Source organism: Festucalex cinctus, chromosome 12 (assembly GCF_051991245.1).
Source record: "Festucalex cinctus isolate MCC-2025b chromosome 12, RoL_Fcin_1.0, whole genome shotgun sequence".
Taxonomy (NCBI): Eukaryota; Metazoa; Chordata; class Actinopteri; order Syngnathiformes; family Syngnathidae; genus Festucalex; species Festucalex cinctus.
This window is the reverse complement of record NC_135422.1, coordinates 20,337,142-20,358,953: the sequence shown is the minus strand read 5'-3', so window position 1 is coordinate 20,358,953 and position 21,812 is coordinate 20,337,142. Positions and strand designations below refer to the sequence as shown.

Sequence of the window (21,812 nt, the reverse complement as noted above, 5' to 3'; positions counted from 1 at the left end):
CACTTCCTGTCTTTTTCCACTTCCTGACTTTGTCACGTGCTGTTTTTTTCCACTTCCTGAGTTTGTCCCTTTCTGTTTTTTATCCACTTCCTGTCTTTGTCATGTGCTGTTTTTTCCACTTCCTGTCTTTGTCCCTTCCCGTTTTTTTCCACTTCCTGTCTTTGTCACGTGCTGTTTTTTTCCACTTCCTGTCTTTGTCCCTTCCTGTTTTTTCCCACTTCCTGTCTTTGTCCCTTCCCGTTTTCTTTCCACTTCCTGTCTTTGTCCCTTCCCGTTTTTTTTCCATTTCCTGTCTTTGTCCTCCCCTCCCGTTTTTTTCTACTTCTTGTCTTTGTCACGTCCCCTTTTTTTTCCACTTCCTGTCTTTGTTCCTTCCCGTTTTTTTCGCATTTCCTGTGTTTGTCCCTTCCCGGGTTTTTTTCCACTTCCTGTCTTTGTCACATGCTGTTCCCTCCCCACATGCTCTTTTTTTTTTTTCCTATTCCTGTTTGTTCCTTTCCACGGTGTTGCGCAAACATCTGTCACACGTTGGCAACATGGAGAAGGCGACGTGAGACTTCCCATCATGCAATGTCACCTTGAGTGACAGGTAACAGGGCGCCACCTGCTGGTTGTTCCAAAAGCAAACTTGCTGACAAACCGACTGGAATGAAATCGATTCATCGGCCAACCTTAACACTCGTCTCCGTCATCGGTCGTGCGTGTTCAACTTTTTCTTTCTACTTTCACTTCCTCTTTTTTTTTCTTTTTTTCCTTCCTTCACTTCCTGATTGTCTCCCCAAAGAGGAAGAGGAGCTGAAGTGAGCTTAGAGGAGCTTTAATGTGGCGGGATCAGGCGGGATGAGGATAAGGATGACGAGCGGCGAGCGGCGAGGAAGTGAAGGGATCAAGGCGGCTTCATGCTTTTACATTTGAAGGAGACGACGACGACGAAAGAGGACGACGAGCTTGAGAGCTCGTCTGCATGATGGGGGAAAAAAATCGCATATGTGCACACCAATTTGCGTCTTTTCCACTTCCTGTCTGGCCACGTTGAGTGGAACCTTCCACAATTCAAAAGTTCTCAGAAATGTGCACAACATTCCAAGCAGGTACTGCTTACAGTCCAGTAAATATGTGTAAGTGAAATGCATATAATGCTATTTAGCCCGCAGTGTTTTTCCCTCTCGTTCGCTATTTAGCAGTTAGCTAGTGCTACTGCTTGTGCACTTGTGAGAGTATCTTTGGCTTTTTCAGACTCTTTTTTTTTTTTTTTTTTTTTTTTTTCCCACATCGTGGCCCCAAAGAAGACGAAAGCGACGTCTTCTATCAATGTTGGTCCAGCCAAAAGAAAAGCAGTTACCGTGGAAACCAAGCTAAACATCATAAAAAAAGATCGCAGAAAGGAGAAACACCGACGAACATCGGCAAAGACTTGGTCTTCAGTCATACAGCATTATATATATTTTTTTATTTTATTTGAGTGTATTTTTGATTCTTTATGCAAATTATTTGGATGTAAATATTGATTTTAATGGGGAAATTGGGGTGACATCGCTAGCGAAGAAACTGAACTTCCGACATAACTCGAGAACTTCCTGTATTATCAAATAGTGTCTGAACTATCAACTGTCTCTGCTAGCCTATTGATGCTATTTAGCTGCTGAATTAGCATATAGCGACATACGCATATTAATTGTGCGCTGAAGAAAAGTGGAGTTTGTCTTTGAAGGACTTCCGTCCACCTTGACGCTCAGAGGTCACGTTGGTTATCAGCGTGACACAATGAGGCTTCACAAGCGAGCGAGCGGCCATGTTTTTAGCTCCACAAAGGACGCCGGCGGCCCGCAGAGACCCGCCGTCGTCGTCACGTAGCCACCACGGCGGCGGCTTTTGTCCACACGGCTTGTTTTTTTCTAACGAACGTTTCGTCCTTCAAAGTTTGCCGCCACAGATGATAATGATATCAATATAAATGTTGATCATAATGAAGCTCCCAAGTCGCGTGGCGGCGCCACCTGCTGCCTTTCAGGCTAATCTTTTGTCTTGGAGGAGTCGCGTCCCGCGAGACGCTTCGCAACCGCTGAATGAGAAACGCAAAACGTGCACCTCCTCATCCTCGTCGTTTCTTTGTCCTCCTCTTCATCACTCGTCTTCATTCAAGTCCTTTTTCTTCCTCGTTTGCGTCTTTTTGCATCACACGAGACGTCTTTCGTTGGAAAACACCGTCTATGCATGCGTGTCTTCGACATTGCTCAATAATGATTCATTCATCGATAGGTCATTATTTTTGATAATTGAGTAATCATTGAGATATGCAACAGGAATTTCATTTTCTAAACATTCACAGCTTTCTTCAAAATAAAACATTTTGCTTTTACTTTGGGAAGCAATAATCAACAATTTTGGCCATTTTCCAATTCCCGGTAATTGAATCGTAATTTTTATTTTTTAATCATTTATTTATTTATTGTTTTAATTTTTTTATAACCTTTTAATCATTTATTAATAATAATAATAACAATAATAATAATAATAATAATAATAATAATAATAATATTTCATTGTGAAATGTCCTGTTTTTTTTGTTGTTGTTTTTTTAAAAAGGATAGAAATGAAAAATGATTTGTTTGATCTGACATCAGCGTGTTGATGATGGAGGTTTTTTATTTTATTTTGAAAGGAGTGACAGGAAGTGCTTGTGTGTTGTGTTTCAGTGGAGTCGAGCAGTCCCAACTTGCTGTCGCCCGACAACATTCTGGAACGTTCCTTCTTCATCCGAATGAAGTCGACGCTCACCAAGCGAGGCGTCCACATCAAGTCGTCAGGGTACAAGGTGGGTGGGGCCGCCTCCTTTCACTCCTTTCCTTCCTTTTTTTTCCAATTGACCTTTCTCATCCAAAGAGGAATATGAGATCAAAGTCCATTTTTTATTCCCCGTTATTTACATCCTGATGTGTTCAGCAACTCAGGGCAGTTATATTCTTGGTTTTGTTTGTTTGTTGTTGCTGTTGTTGTTGTTGTTTTTTAATTGAGCAAAAGCATTGGAAAGAGACATTATGAAATTTTTAGTTTACTAGTTTACTTGTCTTGAAAAAGAAAATCAATGATAATAATAATCCATAATAATCCATATAATAATATAAATATATATATATATATATATATATATATATATATATATATATATATATATATATATATATATATATATATATATATATATATATATATATATATATAAGCTCACGAGTCTTTTTCACCTGAAGACTTGCATTCATTTCCCCGCAACTCTTATGAGGCACTCTCCCTAGTGGCCTGCCAAGTCATTGCTCAATAAGTCATGAACAATGGAGCTGTTAAGAGTGGCTGTATTTAAACTACAAATATCGCGGTACTTGTGTAGATGTATCAATAATCTATCGGGAGACAATTTATCGTGATATCGATATATCGTCACAGTCCTAGTACCCACTAGAAGACAAGATGAACCTTTTAAAGCACTTTTTTGAAGGTTTTCCCAACCCAATTTTTAGGCACGTGACAGGACTCTGACGATGGCTGAAGTAACAGCTGAAACTGTCAGCAAGGTCAAAGAATTCTCTCTTCACTGGAATTGTTTTGTCTGACAAAAAGAAGCTTCAAACCTATTTAAACCTATTTATAGAGCTATTGTGTGGAAGGTCTTGGACTGGTCAATCACCGGACCTGAACCCAATGGAGCATGCATTTGACCTCGTGAACTGAAAGAGGCCGCAGTAAAGGCCTGGAAATGAAATTTAAAAGAAGAAGGCAACATTTGTTCAACACATGGATATCTCAATAGAAGGAAACAAAAAGCTGCAGGAACTGGCCCAATACTTTTGAAAGGTGAGCGCATATGTGACGATGACATCATCAGTTGACGGATAAATGCGTTTGTCCCTCAGGTGATCCACGTGACGGGTCGCCTGCGCATCCGCATGGCGCTGACGCACGGCCGCTCGGTGCCCAACCAGATCATGGGCATGGTGGTGGTGGCGCACGCCCTGCCGCCGCCCACCCTCAACGAGGTGCGCATCGACTGCCAGATGTTCGTCACGCGCGTCAACATGGACCTCAAGATCGTCTACTGCGAGAACAGGTCAGAACCAAAAAGGAAAAAAAACAAAAAATGCAAACCGATCAACGTGTTGTCGTCATGCTAATGCTAACTAAGTTAGCATGTTTGGCAACATGGAGACACGAGGGCTGGGAACCCCTGGCTACCTCACGATACCATTACCATATGCGATACAAGGCTCACCATAATGATGATCTCACCATATGACGATACCGCCATTATCCATATATTGCTCAGGTCATAAATCCATGATCATCTATGATACTAACTACTCATAAAATAATAATAATAATAATAATTATTATTATTATTATTATAATTATAATAATTATAATAATTATAATAATTATAATAATTATAATAATAAATGATAGATAATCATAAAATAAATACATAATCAATAAATAAATAAGACAAATAAATAATAAATAAAAAAATAAATAAATAATCAATAAATCATAACTAATAATAATTCATATAATAATAATAATCTTATCTTTTTGCATTTCTGCCCCAATGTCATCAGAGAGCCACCTGTTAGCATGCTAATGCTAATTTGACTAAATATTGTGTTAAGTGTCCAACGATAAAGCGTGAAAAAAAAAATGTTTTCTGAGTATTGTTTAATTCTGCTAAAAATGCATTAGCATGTCAACGCTAATAATGCTAAGCTATTTTAATGCCGTTTCTGTGATTAAACAATAACAATAATGCTAATTTGTCTAAATACTGTGTTAGGTGTCCAACGATTAAAAAATAGGTTTTCTGAGTGTTGTTTATTTCTGCTAAAAATGTGTTAGCATGTCAATACTAATAATGCTAAGATTGCTAAGAATGCTAAGATATTCTAATGCTGTTTTTGTGATAAAGAAAAAATATCTTTTTGCATTTCTGCCCCAATGTCATCAGAGAGCCACCTGTTAGCATGTTAATGCTAACTTGACTAAATATTGTGTTAGGTGTCCAACGATTAAGAAATGTTAAAAAATGAGTGTTGTTTAATTCTTCTGCTAAAAATGCATTAGCATGTCAAACGCTAATAATGCTAAGATATTCTAATGCCGTTTTTGTTATAAACAATAACAATCTTATCTTTTTGCATTTCTGCCCCAATGTGATCAGAGACCCACCTGTTAGCATGCTAATGCTAATTTGACTCAATATTGTGTTAGATGTCCAACGATAAAGCGTTAAAAAATGTTTTCTGAGTATTGTTTAATTCTGCTAAAAATGTGTTAGCATGCCAATGCTAATAATGCTAAGATATTCTAATGCTGTTTTTGTGACAAACAATAACAATCTTATCTTTTTACATTTCTTCCCCAATGTCATCAGATAGCCACCTGTTAGCATGCTAATGCTAACAAGTTAGCAACGTTGCTCACATGAGAAACCGATGGGAACATTTTTTTCCCCCAAATTTCCTTCTCCCACTTTTTGTGCTTGTGCGGATTTCATTTGGCCGTCTTTTAAGATTCCTGACGTGACGCTGCGTCCGTCCGGTGGCCGCTCGCTCGCATGGCCACATTTTTATTCATGAGCCAATCGCGCGGCGTAAGCCGCGGGCGAGTCTCTGATGGATCTATCTTGCTCGCCGGCGTCCAGATAAAAGTGATAGCATCTCGCTTGCGACTTAACCGGCTGACCGCCGAGATTCTATCAGGCTCCGCCACGCACAAAGAGAGAAGAAGAAAGCGGCGTGTTTTTTTTTTTTTTCAAAAAAGAATCATATGGATTCTTTTTTGTGGGCGCTGCGAGCGACACAATGACGATCGCCTCCATTACAGGAAGAGGAAATGTGTTTTAGGAGGAGCTCTTATCTGCCCGCCAGATGTTAGACCACCCCCACCAAATTTGACTTTTTTTCTTTCCCCCCATACATAAAATGCATCAAATAGATGCCGGACATACAAATTGAGCGCATTCTACGGCAGCGACATGATACCAAAAGTGACAAATGAATTGCTCAAGTCGGGTGAGATGAAATTATTATATGAGCGGGATTAAAATAAGGCGAGAGAGGATCGATGGAAAAGCCGGATGAAAGGATTTGAGGTGAGCTCACCTTTGATAAGAGAAGAGATTAGCTCGACGTTGCAAATTCTGGGGGAATTGCATGCGAATGACAAGTGTTAATTTTGTCAATGAAAACTCAACCATAATACTTTCATCAACACGTTTTTTGCCAGACTAAAACTAGACTAGACTAAGACTAAAACCCTCATTAATAACAATAAATCAGGCTGCAATTTCGTCGACTAATGAAGACGAGATGAAAATGAACTCACTTAAAATCTATGGACAATTTTAGTGAATGAAACAAAAACGAGATGAAAATGATACGATTTTCTCTGCTAAACGGTCACCGTCATGTGACACACAGTGACACGCCCCCTTTCAAATTTGCAGCTAGCGAGTGCAACACGCACAAACATGGGACAGACAGGAAGTGGATTCATGGAGGATGTTAAAAAAAAAAGGTAAATTATAGTTATAATGTAACATGAATCCAATGGCAATAATGTTAATCCGACCGCTAACTAATGCTGGCTAATTTATTAGCTCATAGCATTTAGCTTCTTGTTGATATACTGCCATTGTGTGTCAAGTTGCTTTTCATAAAATAAAATAAAAAAAATGAGAACATTTGATATGAAATAGTTTTAGATCTGAAATGTTCAACTTTTTATGCTGACAAAAAAAAAATATACAAGGGTAAAATGATTGTCCTGACTAAAATGAGACTAAAACATTGACAGTTTTTGTTGACTAAAACTAGACCAATAAAGTTATGTTTTCTTGGACTACAATGAAGACTAAAATTCTCGAATTATAGTCGACTAAAAATAGACTCGCTAAAAATGGGATGAGGTTGACTAACTGTAATAAACACTAACAAGCATGACAGAAATTGGACTAAAACTGAGACTAAATTTAAGTCATTCACTCGCCACCATTTTGAATGAAACCCCGTTCGCTTGCGGCTGTTTTACTGGATTTGGACTGTTTTTGCGAGGTTTACAGAATATTGTGTTCTATTGCTATAAAAACATGGAAGCTAGCAAAAGAAAGATTAGAGTCTCTTCTTTCATCAGGAAAAAAAAGTGCCTGTTTCCATTTTGCAGCAATTAGCATTAAAATATAGCGAAGTTTCATTGATATTCAACATTCCTGGTGAAAGCATTGTCAAAAAGAGCTTTTTGCAACATGGCCCTGGCTGATCTCATGTACTCTGCTCCCACCTGTTGGCCGTTTTTTGGAATAACTACCATTTCTTTATATCCACCTCTTCATGTCAGAAGCTGTATCAAAGCCTTCTGTATACTCTAGAATAAAAACAACAACAACAACAACAACAAACATATAGAAACGTTTTCGGGAGTGCAGGATAAAATATTAAACTTATTTATATGTTTTTGGGGTTGAATGAGTTAAAAATGGCTGACAAAATTAGGGTTAGGGTTATTAAATGTGGAAATTAGCCAAGTATAAAAAAAAAAAACTGAATTTGGGGGCCTTCATTTGCATAATTGTGGGAATTTGAGGAATTAAAATGAGGTGAACAGTTGGAATGGTTTGAATTGTCAAACGTGGATGATGGAGGTCAATATGGGAACATTCAAATTTTGGGATTTTATTTTGAAATTTTGGGAATGAGCTAAATGATTCGAATTTAGAAAAATGGAAATTGGAGGTGAATATATAAAAATAAATTTCTGGCTTTTTACTTTGGAAGATTGAGGAAGTAGGAATTAAATCAGTCAAGAAACGTGAAAAATTAGAGGTCAATCTATAAAATATGAATATAGGGCTTTTATTTTGAAATCTTGGATGGGGACAATGCGTAATTGTAGAAATTCATTGGGACAAATGTTTTATTGTTGTCATGTTCTTTTTTGTAATGTGTGAATTGTTTGGAATGTTGAAAATCATTGCTGGGGTGATTTCAATTTGCTCAGATTGTGTTAGCACATGATTTTTTTTTTTTTTTTTTTTTTTTTTTTTTTTTTAATCTGTCCACACGCATCAAACTTGCTCATGTGATGAGGTGATGCCCTTATTTGGTTATGTTTTGATTAGCATGCCATTCCCATGTTGTACTTTTTTTTTTCTCCCGTGTAACATGTTGTGCTCATTGGTGGTGTGCGATACTAACTTTGGTATCGAGTACACACAGGGCCAGTATCGCCGACACCAATATCAATACAAATACTTTTTGAAAGTTATAGTATATAATTAAAAAAAACATAAGGTAGCTTATTCTCAATCAAATTTCAACCTTTAAGTGTTTTTGTGTTGTTGTTGTTGTTGTTTTTTTTTGTTTTTTTGTTTTTTTATAAAAGGACAAAATTAGGGCAAAGTTAATTGGTAAATAGAAAATAATTTTTCAATTCCCTCCCCCCGGAAACCTTCCAACCTTAACGAAATATTTTTTAACATTCTTAAACAAAGTACATAAAGTGATCATAGCAAAATAAATTTCAACAAATACTTTATCATATACTGTTCAGAAACTACAAATACAAAAATGAACTAAAAATGCGGCCTTCATCACTTTTTCAATCTCAATAAAGATGTTAAAGATGATCATGCGACAACAAATATAAACCATAAAACAACATACCAAAAAATTATTTTTAAACTACTAGATTGATATTTTAGTGACGGTATTGACGGTATTTGCCAACTGAGCCACTAGGCGGCGCTTTTTGTTGTCCTGCAGGATCAGCGACTACATGGACGTGTCGGCCGCCGACATCGTGGGCAAACGCTGCTACCAGCTGATCCACGCCGAGGACGTCGACACCATCCGGCAAAGTCACCTCGACTGTGAGTACGACACGCGTGCGCGCATGCACGATACTGAAAGAATAAAAAAATAAAAAAAATAAAAAATAGTTGCCGCTTTGCTGCACTCTGATTGGACGCTGGCACTTTGGTCCCGCCTCCTGATGATGTGCTGATGCCACACACGTTAGCTGGTGCAGGACAAACGTATCAGGTGACGAGTTCACGTGTCAATCAACAGGTAGACGTGGGCGAATGGATGGGGGTGGAGTTAGTAGTGGAGGGGGCGGGGCTTGAGATGATTCCCTTCTTATCCTTGTCTTCATCCTCCTCTTCCTCACCATTCTCATTGCACTCTTGAACAATGTTATCTTCCTCACTCTCCATTTCCTCGTCGTCTAACTACTCATCATCCTCACCCTCCTCATCCTCACCTTCCTCATCCCCCTCATCTTCCTCGCCATTCTCATTCTCATTTTCCCGAACCTCCTCATCCTCATCTTTCTCGTCACCTTCTTCATTTTCCTCAGCTTCTTCATCCTCATCTTCCTCTTCCACATCAATCTCATCTTCCTCACCCTCCTCATCTTAATCCCCCTCATCTTCCTCTCATTCTCATTTTCCCGAACCTCCTCATCCTCATCTTTCTCGTTACCTTCCTCATTTTCCTCAGCTTCTTCGCCATCATCTTCCTCATCCATATCAATTTCATCTTCCTCACTCTCCTCATCCCCCTCATCTTCCTCGCCATTCTCATTCTCATTTTCCCGAACCTCCTCATTCTCATCTTTCTCGTCATTTTCCTCCTTATCCTCATCTTCCTCTTCCATAAGAATCTCATCTTCTTCACCCTCCTCATCCTCATCCCCGTCATCTTCCTCGCCATTCTCATTGTCATTTTCCTAAACCTCCTCATCCTCATATTTCTTGTCACTTTCCTCATTTTTCTCAGCTTCTTCATCCTCATCTTCATCACCCTCCTTATCCTCATTTTCTTTTGTGTCCTCATCTTCATTTCATCGTTTTCTTCTTCATTGTCGTCCTCCTTATCTACCTCAACCTCTTCATTCTCACCTTCCTCCTCCTCCTCCTCCTCATCTTCCTCACATTCTCATGCTCATCGCCATCACCTTCATCTTGCTCAACTCACTCCTCATCTTCGCCATCCTCAGCTATCCTAATCTTCATCTTATCCCCCCTCAACACTTTTGCATGCCCTCCTCCTCCTCCCCCCTTGCATAACCTTCCTCACCCCCCGTCCTCTTCATCCTCACCCTCCTCGTCCTCGCCGATGATATAAACGCGATCTGCAATTTATAATTCATGTGTGACGGCGGTGTAGCTGACGAGGCTGACGTTTTTTAAAGCTGGCGAGGGAACGACGCTTGAAAAGCGTCAAAGAGGACGATTGGACGCCGCGGCGCAAAGACAAACACAGAGGCGGCGGACGAGACAGACAGACACACAGACATGAGAGAGAGAGAGAGAGAAGGGGCGAGCGAGAGCGTTTGACACAGAGCTCAGCGTTGAAGCCTGGAGGCGCTTTAGCTCAGATGGTCTCTGCGGACCCCCACCACCTTTAATCAACGCACACGCCAGCACACGCACGCACACACATCAAACGCCTGTCATACACTTGCGCACATTCACCTGTGCACACAGGTGAACACACACACAACACAAAGTCACTTCAATGTCAAAGACCAAAGTTTGTCTTTTTACTTCCTGGTAGCGTTGCGTTCTGATTGGCTGACTTGATGTTACAATTGTGTGTGCGCACACACGATGTGAAGCTACACAGGTGTCAACACGACACAACATGACGGACGCTACTTCAATATCAAATGTTGAAGTTTGTCTTTTATTTGCTCGTCTTGCTGCGCTCTGATTGGCTGACTTGATTTGACACGCCCGCACGCATGCACGTGCACACAATCGACACAGTAGTAGTGTGACGATATAATCGATATCGCGATAAATGGTGATACTTTGTCTCACGATAGATTATCGATACGGCTACGCAAGTATAGCAATATTTGTGGTTAATTTATAGCCACTATAACGGCTCCATCGTTCATGACTTATTGTGCAATGACTTGGCGGGCCACTAGGGGGAACGCCTCATAAGAGTGACGAGGAAATGGACGTAAGTCTTCAGGTGAAGAAGACTCATCAGCTTAGTTTTATCATTATTATTATATAATATATTTATTATAATTTTATATATATATATATATATATATATATATATATATATATATATATATATATATATAATATTCTATATTCTATATTTTATATATTATATTGTGTATTTATATTTATATTATTTTTATTATTATATTATGAATTATTTTTTATTATTATTTTATTTTTTTCTTGTTATTTATTTTATTTGTTATTTATTATTTATTTATATTATTATTATTATTATTATTTCATGATTAGTTTTATCATAGATTATCGTGGTTTTATTACCTGGGCAATATATCGATAATTCAAAAGTCTTGAAGCTATTTTATCTTGCTAGTTGCTAACAAACAGACCACACGTTTACAACACGTTCCTCAGCCCAGATGCAAGCCCGAGTTAAAGTTGTGATAATCGTGTTAAATCGTCAACTTTTTTTCAAAATTACTTGAATATGTATGCAAAAAAAAAAAAGTATGAATGATAATATGGCTCATTCTGATTTACAATCAGAGGTTAATGTTATGATATTATGACATATATTATAAATATGACTATTTGTGGTTCATGAAAATGTATCACCATGGCAACTGCCCTGGCGGCCTTGAGTGAAGGTCACTGAAGTTTTCGTCTTCAACAGCACAATCAAAGTGAGCTCAGTTAGCATTCATGCTAAATGAGTCCGCTCACACTCCTCATCCTCTCTCACCTCATCTTCCTCACCTGCCCTTAAGGTCACGACCAAAGGTGACGTGACGTCGCTTCATTTTCCCGCCTTTCTTCCTTCCAACGGAGCTCGTCTGAGTTGCTTGTTTGAATGCGCGCCGTCGCCTTTGCATAAACGTTCATTCCACCTCGTGTGTTTGCGGCCTCCCCGCCAAAGTGGATTAGGAGGCAGGAGGCGGAGTTTGGCGACTTGTGCGTCGGTGAACGACTCCTGATGAGCGGCGATAAACATTGACTGCTTCATTTGGACACTTTTAGTGCGGCAGGGGGGCTTTAGAGTGCAGATTAGGGGCGGGGGTGGGGGGGTGGTGTCACCACCTTTGACGGAAGGGAAGAGGCACAGCCCCACCTTGTGGACAAATACGCTCACTGCAAGCAGGATGACATTCAAGTGTGTGCGTGTGTGTGTGCTGTGCAGTGCTGAACAAAGGTCAGTGCGTGACCAAGTACTACCGCTGGATCCAGAGGAGTGCCGGCTTCGTTTGGATCCAGTCCAGCGCCACCATCGCCGTCAACACCAAAAACGCCAGCGACAAGAACATCATCTGGGTCAACTACGTGCTCAGGTTTCACGGCGACAACTTTCAATTTGGATTTTCCTTTCATTGATTTCTAGCTGGATGCTTTGATATCCATCCATCAATTTTCTTCACTTTTTAAAAAATGATTATTGTTTTGTTTTAATGAGTTCCTACCGTATTAAGGTTGTAATTTTATTCCCATTTTGTTTTTTATATACATCTTTGATCATACATTTTATAAATTATATTTGTTAGTTCAATGTAATAATAATAATAATAATAATAATCATAATAATAATAATAATGGAAAGATCCCTTGTAGAAATAATATTTTATATGATATGTGGAAGAAAGCAATTTAAAAAATGTTGACGCGGTAAGGTAAAGGAGAGTCTGAAAATGGCTGATACTGAATGAATTATTGATATTTAATGTTTTATTATTTAATAAGGAGATGCACGATAATATCTGTGGCCTGTATGACAAATCGGTCGATAATAATCGGAATCCACCAGTTAATAATCGAAATGCCGCATTGATCCATCTGTTGTGTTTGTGGCTGTGTGAGAAAATATCTGTTCCTCTTAATTTATACTCAGTTTCCCTTTTTTTTTTTTTTTAATTTAATTTGTATATTAACTGGTAAAATTTCATGATGGGCTTTAAACATTACTTTGAGACGGTTAAACTAAATTTTAAAGTTTTTAGTTGCATAAATAATGGATTAGTGTGGTGTCTGTATCCACAGCCGCAAACGACACAAATTGCACGTTTCTGTAAAAGAAAGATGGAATGTTAGACTTATAAGTCGGACTCCAAAGAGTACAAGTTAATTTTGCAGACAATTATCGGCTTACTTATCGGTAATAAACATCGGCAGTTTCTAATTTATTGGTTTATGGTATCGGTTGAAAATAGCATTATTGTGCATCCCTATATTTAATCATTTCTTTTGTTTTTAGTTTTTCATGAATAAGTTTTGTTTCTCATGGGGTGCAAAATACATATTTTTTGTTTTGTCATTTAATTCCATGTTTGTGCGTATTTTCTGAATATCTGTGTGACCTTTTTTTTGTGCGTTCATCCGCAGTAATCACGAATACAAGGACACGCCCATCGACTTTGGCCAGATGCCGAGCCTTCCGGAAAAGAATTCGGATTCCTCGGAATCTTCCGACTCAGACTGCGAGTCCAAAGAAAACTCCGGTGAGTCCAATTCGTCCCCAAACGGGAGTTGGTCATCGCAAGTTGCGTTCAATCCCAAATTCTCGTTTTGTCGTCGTCTCACCAGACAATGAGAAGGCTTCGGCCAAGCTCGGCCAATCGGAGCGCAGCGAGGACGCGGAGGCGGAGTCTCGGCGGCAGCAGCAGCGCTGCAGCCAATCACATTGCACGTCCGAGCAGCAGGAAGCGAAGCGGCCGGAGGAGGAGCCTGAAACGTCCAGCAACGCCGACAGTCCGGAAAGCGACGACAGCCTGGACGCTTCCGACGGCGAGCCGGACGAGCCCGACGACGGCGGGGTCGGGATGGGCGGCCTCCAGATCAAAGTGGAGCACTACGGCGAGGCGGACGAGCACCTTCAACCCTCGCAGTCGTCTTCCTCGGAGGACGATGACGAAGACGACGACGGCGGCGCCGAGGAGGCCAGCGACGGCGGCGTTGCCAAGCTCCGGCGGCGGAAGCGGCGGAAAGTGCAGAAGTGGGACCGGACGCCAAGCAGAAAGTTGCGTCTGTCTTCGACCACGCCCAGCCCGGTCCCGCTGCCGGACGCCGCCCCCGAGGTTGCGTCGGCGGCGTCAGTCCTGAAGATCAAGACAGAAATGTCGGAGCCCGTCAACTTCGACAACGACAGCAGCATCTGGAACTTCCCGCCCAACCGGGAGATTTGCCGCAACGAGTCGCCGTACAGCATGACGGCCAAGCCCGCCACGCCGGGACCCCTCAAGCAGGGCGGCGGCTCCCTTCAGGTCTCCATCCCCGACGCCGTCCTCACGCCGCCCGCCACGGAAGGCGGCGCCGGAGCCAGGAAGCCGCCTTACAACGGGAGCTCCACCCCATCGGGCTTGGCGCCGCCGCCCTCCGGCACTTCCTCGGCGGACCCGCTGTCGCCGCCGCTGTCGGCGTCGCCGCGCGACAAGCGGCAGGGTACGCCCACCGCCGTTGCGTCGTCCTCACTGTTGGGCGACCTGGAGCGCTTGCAGTCGGCCAACGTGGTCCTGCCCCTGGTCCACCGCGTCGCCGGCACCCTGGCGCCCGATGCTAGCACGCCGCCCCGCGTTTATACCACCGGGACCATCCGCTACGCGCCGGCCGACGTCACTCTAGCAATGGCGCCGGGCGGCGGCATGCTGGATGGCCCCGCTTTCGGTCTGGACCCCAAGACCCCCATGGAAATGCTGTACCACCATGTGCACCGTCTCAACATGTCCGCCGCCGCTGCCGCCGCCACGGGACCCTTTGCAGGCTCCGCCGGAGGGACGGGTGCCCTCGCCACGCAGATGCCCACCGCAGCCGCCAACGTGTTCACAGCGACCGACGGGATTTTCTTCCCCGTTTACACGAACGGGATCCAGGCCGAGAGGAAGGACGACTAGCGGGAAGGGGGGCGGGGCCCGGACCGGACCGGCCCAGACCAGAGACCGGGTTACTGTGCTTTCCGACTCTACTGTGTCGCTATGGAGGACGAGCGAGGGAACGAGGGATGGAGGGAGGACGGACTCGGATGAGGGAAGGAAGGGGAGGAGTCACAGATGGAAGGAATCAAAGGAGGAGTGTAGGAAAGAAGGAAGACAAGAAGAAGAATTATGCAGGGAAGATGAGAGGAATGAGGTCACAAGTCAGATGGAAGGATGGACAAGGAAGGACCAAAGGATGGGGAAAAGAAAGAAAGGATAGCAAGGGAAGGGAAGTTAGGACTAATATGGATGGAGAGAAGGATGAACTGAAGGCTTGTCAGACCTTGTGTAGCACTTTTTTTGAACTCCTCGCTTCTATTTTGCCGCCATTTTGCTCCGCCGCCAAGATTGTTGCCGTCATCACTTCCTGTTTATCATCACTTCCTGTTGTTGCTTCTGGCGAGGATCAAAACAACACAAAACTGACACACACACACACACACACACACACCCACACACACACACACACACAAAAGCGACTTGAGAATGTGGAACAACTTCCTGTTGCATCATCCCGCCCCCGTCGTCCATCTTGAAGTTTCGAAGACGACAACACTCGTGGTGCTACGACGGTGACACTAGCATTGAATTTAGGCATTGATGCTAATCAGTTAGCATTGATGCTCATCAGATAGCAGTGATTCTAATTGGCTAGCATTGATGTCTACATGTTAACGTGGAGGCAGATAAGCTAGGATTGATGCTGCCAATGGTGTACCAACATGGATGCTAATTCAAAAAGTGTTGAAGCTAACCCAGTTTCTGAGGCTCAGGAGTTTTAATGCTAATCAGCTCCAAAAATATATATGCCTATCAGTTGACCTTGGTGCTAATCAGCTACCACTGATGTTGACTAGTTAGCAATGATGCTAATCATTTGGCATTGCTGCTATAATTGGATAACATTTGTTTATTGACTAGCATTGAAGCTAATTGGCTATGTGGAGACATTGACCAACTTTGATGCTAATCAGCTACTCGAGTTGATGCTAATCAGTGGATCTTGATGTTAATCAGTTAGCATTAATGCTAAGCGTTTAGGATCACGGCTGTAATTTGCTAACATTTATGCTAATTGGCCAGCATTGAAGCTAATTAGTTGCATTGAGGCTAACTAAATGCAAATTGGCTACTCGAATCGCTGCTAAACAGCTAGCTTTGATGTTGATGAGCCCTGATTATCACTGATTGTCATGTCACTGAGAATCAGCTACCATTGCTGAAACAATTGGCTAATATTTACGGTAATTGACTAGCATTGAGGCTAATCAGCTACTGGAATTGATTCTAAACAGTGAGCTTTGATGTTAATGAGATGAGCCCTGATTATCACTGATTGTCACATCACTGATAATCAGCTAGCATTGCAGAAACAGTTGGCTAATATTCATGTTCGTTGGCTAGCATTGAGGCTAATCAGCCACTAGAATTGATGCTAAACAGCGAGCTTTAATGTTAATCAGCTATCACTGATGATCATATCACTGAATCAGCTAGCATTGCTGCAACAATTGGCTAATGGTCATGTTAACTGGCTAGCATAGAGGCTAATCAGCTACTAGAATTAATGCTAGTCGGTGAGTGTCAATCAGTGAGCATTGAAGTGAAATAGCATTGATGGTAAATGGTCAGCAATGACACTTTGGCTGGCGTCAATTCTAATCGGCTAACACGGATGCTAATGAGCTACCACGGCTAACTTGAAAAATGAATGTCTTGGACTTGGACCGGTTGCTGTTTGATTTGGACCGTTTTTCTTCTTCCGGAATCTTCTCCGCCGACTTCGGGAGAAGACAATCCACTGACTTCCGTCGCATCGCCGGACTCTGGAAAACCGACCGCACATTCACTGGACGCCTCGTTGCCAAAAAAAAAAAAAAAAAAAAAAAAAAAAAAAGAAAAGAAAAGAAAAAAAACTTAACAAGCGTGTGCACTGTGAACGTCATTTGTATTTTTTGCTAAGAAGAAAAAAAAGATCCCGCAAAAATGTGCTCTACGCATAAAAAGTGGTTGTTTTTTGTTTCCCCCAGCCGCCGCCGTGTTTTTTGGTGTCGCTCACGGCCACTTCCTGTTGCTGTGCGTGTTGCTCTGTGCCGTGTGTGTGCGGTTGCCGCGGCCGCTGTCGTCGTCGTCGTCGTCGTTGTCGTCGTGTCTTCTCTGTGCTCTCTCGTATGAACCCCAAAACAACCCAGGGAGGTTTTGGAGGTTGCTGTGCTGCAGGAAATTACAAAAAAAAGAAAAGATTTGTATTTTCTTCTTCTTCTTCTTCTTCTTCTTCTTCTTCTTCTTCTTCTTCTACTTTATTTTTTTCATCTTTTCTTCTTCTCTGCTTTGCTTTTGTGCCGTCGTCTTGTTGCCAAAACTGCCTGGACGCTCCGTGTAAGCGACGCAAAGCATTCTGGGATGCAACCATTGCGATTTCACATATTCAGATGATCAGGTGATGATTATCCCCTTGACCATTTTTGATGAGGAGTTCTATTTTGGAGCATTTTGAGCATCAAATGTACAAAAAAAAAGTGTAAACTCTCTTCTCATTCTTCTCCAGGAAAGAAAATGTTTTTCTAGCCTTTTCTTTAGTAATCATGAGTCAAACGGGTCAATTTCACACACAAAAAAAAAAGGGGTTGTGCACAAAAGAGTTCAAAAGTAAATCTAAGAGTAAGGGACCCTCGCCGCCAAGACATAAATAAAAAGAAAACATTCATTATGACTGTAGCTAGGCAGCTAGCGTTGGCTAGTTGGCTGCCATTGAGACTAATCAGCTCGAATTGAAGTTAGCGTTGAGGCTAACCACCTAGCATTGAGGCCAATCAGCTAGAATTGAACTTAGCATTGAGGCTAACCATCGAGCATTGAGGGTAATCAGTTAGAAAGAATTGAAGTTAGCATTGAGGCTAACCACCTAGTATTGAGGCGAATCAGCTAGAATTGAAGTTAGCATTCAGGCTAACCATCTAGCATTGAGGCTAATCAGCTAGAATTGAAGATAGCATTGAGGCTAACCACCTCGAGGCTAATCAGCTAGAATTGAAGTTAGCATCGAGGCTAACCATCAAACCACCAAACAAAAGCAAGTAAGTGAGATATGCTCATAATGCGGGGCTGTTTGGTTCCCAAAAACAAATTTGCAAATCTGTGAATACCGACCTGCCAGTATTCGGATGCTCACACCCCAACGAAGAAATGTCCCACAAGTGATGTCATCTCACTCGAGTTGAACATCAGAGGCTTTTTTTTTTTTTAACATCCATTCGCATGACGTGTCATCTTGTAGAACAGCAACTTAGCCGAAGCGTGAAAGGGGCTCAATCAATGTTTTGTACTGTCATGTGCACACACGAAATGAGCCACAAGCCCCCTTCACGTTGCCGGCTGGATAATGTCAGAGGTGTTAAGGTAGAGCCAGTCTTAATGACGTCACGGCTATCCCCTTTCGCGCAGGTGGCGTTACACCTCGTACTACCTCCGAAGCCCTGAATTTCACGGGTTGACTTCAAACCCCCGCATTCTGCGTCTGCACCGGTTTTGTCAGGCGGTGTGAAAGGGGCTGAAAACCAATGTTTTTTGTACAGACCCCACGAAATGAGCCACAAGCCCCTTTTACGCTGCCTGAACGTCTCATTGGCGAGTCAGGCGTGCTAACGCTTCAACCAGCATTCATCAGCCTGTGCCTTTCACACACAACGACGGGACGTTGCGCGCCTTCGCACATCATGCTGAGCACTGTTTTTCACGCAAACGGGTGTCTTGATTGCGCACGTCCACCTTTCGTGATGGTTCTTGATGGATAGACTGCAGTCAAGAACCAAACAAACACACACCAGAAGTGGACGGAACAATCCCAACACTTGACATGTTCCAGAATGTGATGTCTTGAGCAAAAACACATGATCCTCGTGGACATAAAAAGCAGATGTTCTAGAATGTGGGTGAGAAGTTTAACACTGGTGAGGTTTTCTAATGAGAACTCCATGTAGGAAAACAAATATTTGATGTGAAGGACTCTGGTGATGTTCCAGAACTTACAATGTCATTCCACTCAAATTGTAAACCCTGTGAACCCTGTTCTAGAATGTCAAATTCTAGAACTGGGTTCACCAATTCCAGTCCTCGAAGTCCGGAGTCCAGCAGTTCTGAGGTCTTTCTGCCCACGAGCACACGTGATTCATATAATCAGCTAATCGGCATGCCTGATAACGATCCTGATCTTTAGTATCGGGTGTGTTGGTAGGTGGAAACATCAAAAACCTGCAGTACTCCAGCCCTCGAGGACCGGAATTAGTGAACCCTGTTCTAGAATGTCAACACGATGACGTCTGAGCTTCTAGAAAATCCAAACTAATATTCTGGAATGCAGACACACAACGTTATTAACTTGAGATGTTGTCCAATGATGAAAAACAAATTCTTCAAATGCGCTTGATGTTCTAGAACAATGTTGTCCAAACTCGGTCCTGCAGGTTTTTGGATCTTTCCCTGCTCCAATGCACCTGTTCCAAATCAACAGGATCGACATCCAAAACCTGCAGGACTCTGGCCCTCGAGGACCGAGTTTGGACACCACTGTTCTAGAACATCAAAGATTGATTTATTCTAACATTTGATCAGATTAGTCGTAAACGGTAAAAAGTTGAGTTATTGTTGAATGTGAGCAAGAGATGTCTTGAGAAAAACGCTTTTGATCTGTCGGACATAAAACACTTGATGTTCTAGAATGCAAACATTTGATATGTTTAAGTAGTCGAAGTTCCAGAAGTAAAAATGTTCCTCAAATTGGAAACTTGACATTTGAGAACACAAGCATGACTTGTGTGGAACATAAACACTTGCGAACCTCCAAGACAGACCCTAATGTTCTAGAATAAGTGTAGGGAAACCTGGTCCTAGAAAGTCACTGCCCTGCCTGCCTGCCAGTTTTCCATGTCATCTCTTGAAAAGCTCTTCAAATGGAAGCCTATTTGAAGAGGTGTCAGAGAGGTTGAGATGTTCTAGAAGTTTAAACATGTTACAGGAGTCATCACTTGACGTTCTAGAACGTGGACAAGACATGTCACGGACTTGTGAATGAAAAGTATGCTCGAGAACGCGATGCTTGACCTTCTTGTAGGTCAACAATTGTGACATTCTCGAATGGGAACTTTCGTTGCGGTTCCCGATGAAAAGTAGCAAACGTTGACATGTGACGTGTCGGGTTTTGCGAACGCCAAAGGGACTGACATTGGTGGGTGTGGTTTCCCAGAATGCTTTGCGGCTCGGTGCGTGCGTTGCCTGCATTTTGTCGGCTTTCCGCCTCACAAAACAGAAAAAGAAAAAGACATTTTGAATCTTTGTAAAGAAATATTTTTTAAAAACAACCAAAAAAGAATTTCGCAATTTTAAGAGAAAATCTATTTTTCTAGCACTTGTGGACGAGTCCCGCGACCGCTCCCTTGTCTTTGAAGCTAGCCCATCTCAGTCTGTAGCGACCAATCACTGACCAGTTTTTTGGCGCATGGAGTCATCGCACGCGCCCTCTTTTTGTTTTGTAGCCTTGGCTTGGCGGCCGACAAATGCGTGCGACGCACGCGTGCACTCGTGGCGAAAAACAGCAAAGCGCCTCTTTCTTGGCGTTCTTTTCGGTTCCATGTTTGTGTGTGAAGACTTAAAAATGGCGGCTGCTGTCCTGATCATTTTAGTGTGAACAAAAAAACTATGTCTGTGTTTTGGAAATTCTTCTTCTACAAATTGTTTTTTTTCTTTTTTCTAAGAGACCACGAGAAGAAGACGACGGGGCTCTTACTATCAATGTTGACAGTGTTATTCAAGAGTTACAAAAAAAAAAGTGATGAAAAGAGTTTAAAAAAAAGAAGTAAACAAACCACAGTACATTTCTATTTTTTGCCTCGCAGAAGAGGAGGAACATGAACACGATGCTAACGGATGCTAACTGAGTGCCTGCCTCGTTTTTTGTTTTTTGATTGTTGGTGTTGTGTTTTTTGTCGTTTGACCATCGAAAATGCTGCAAACTGAGCGTGTGCAAACCTCATTTTTATAACGGTTCTTCTTTTCTACGTTTACTAAGTTGGCGTCACTACGACATCTCGCAGGAGACATTTTCACAATAAAAAAAAATAAAAAATTCTCTTCAACTTGCTTGTGCCGCGTCGTCATTGCGGGACCCGCTCAACACCGCACCCGCCAACGCTCGCCGTGTTCTAGAAGGACGGCGGGTTCCACGATCAAAGGCGAGATTCGAAATGCTTCAGGTAGTCTACATCTTAAACTGGTGAGATCTGGAGGCAAGGTTGAGAGGTTCTTAAATGCCTGATGTTCATTAGAGGAATGAAAAGTTGAGTTGGTTCTAGAATGTGAACACAAGAAGGTTGATGCATGCATGCAATGTTCAGGAAGCCAAACAATCTACTAGAATGTGAACAAGATTTACAGATGACAAATTCCTGATATCCCATTTAATTGTTTTTTTTTCAAGCAGCAGTGTTGGGAACGTTACTTTATAAAAGTAATTAGTTTCTAGTTACTTGTTTGAAAATAACTTAGTAATTGAATTACTTCATAACGAAAATAACTTGTTACCAAAGTAACTATTTTCACTACTTTAAAAAAAAATGCTTGATATTTAATTTTTTTGAGCAGCAATGTTGGGATTGTTACTTTATAAAAGTAATTAGTTACTAGTTACTTGCTTGAAAAATAACTTAGTAATTGAATTACTTCATAACGAAAATAACTTGTTACCAAAGTAACTATTTTCAATTGCTTGATAATTCTGATTTTTTTTTTTCAGCAGCAGTGTTGGGAACGTTACTTTATAAAAGTAATTAGTTACT

At 41.8% G+C, this 21,812-nt stretch overlaps 1 protein-coding gene across 2 annotated transcripts in view; it reads left to right on the top strand.

Annotated features, from left to right (window-relative positions):
* Window positions 1–21,088, top strand: part of npas3 (neuronal PAS domain protein 3) — a 129,786-nt gene extending 108,698 nt beyond the window's left edge. For both annotated transcript variants that reach the window (XM_077539117.1, XM_077539118.1), the window contains exons 7-12: window positions 2,697–2,815; window positions 3,909–4,102; window positions 8,805–8,911; window positions 12,204–12,351; window positions 13,397–13,512; window positions 13,598–21,088. In XM_077539117.1, coding sequence (XP_077395243.1) covers window positions 2,697–2,815; window positions 3,909–4,102; window positions 8,805–8,911; window positions 12,204–12,351; window positions 13,397–13,512; window positions 13,598–14,901 — 1,988 coding nt within the window. In that variant the 3' untranslated portion in view covers window positions 14,902–21,088. The remainder of the gene's footprint in view (window positions 1–2,696; window positions 2,816–3,908; window positions 4,103–8,804; window positions 8,912–12,203; window positions 12,352–13,396; window positions 13,513–13,597) is intronic.
* The last annotated feature ends 724 nt before the right edge of the window (window positions 21,089–21,812 follow it).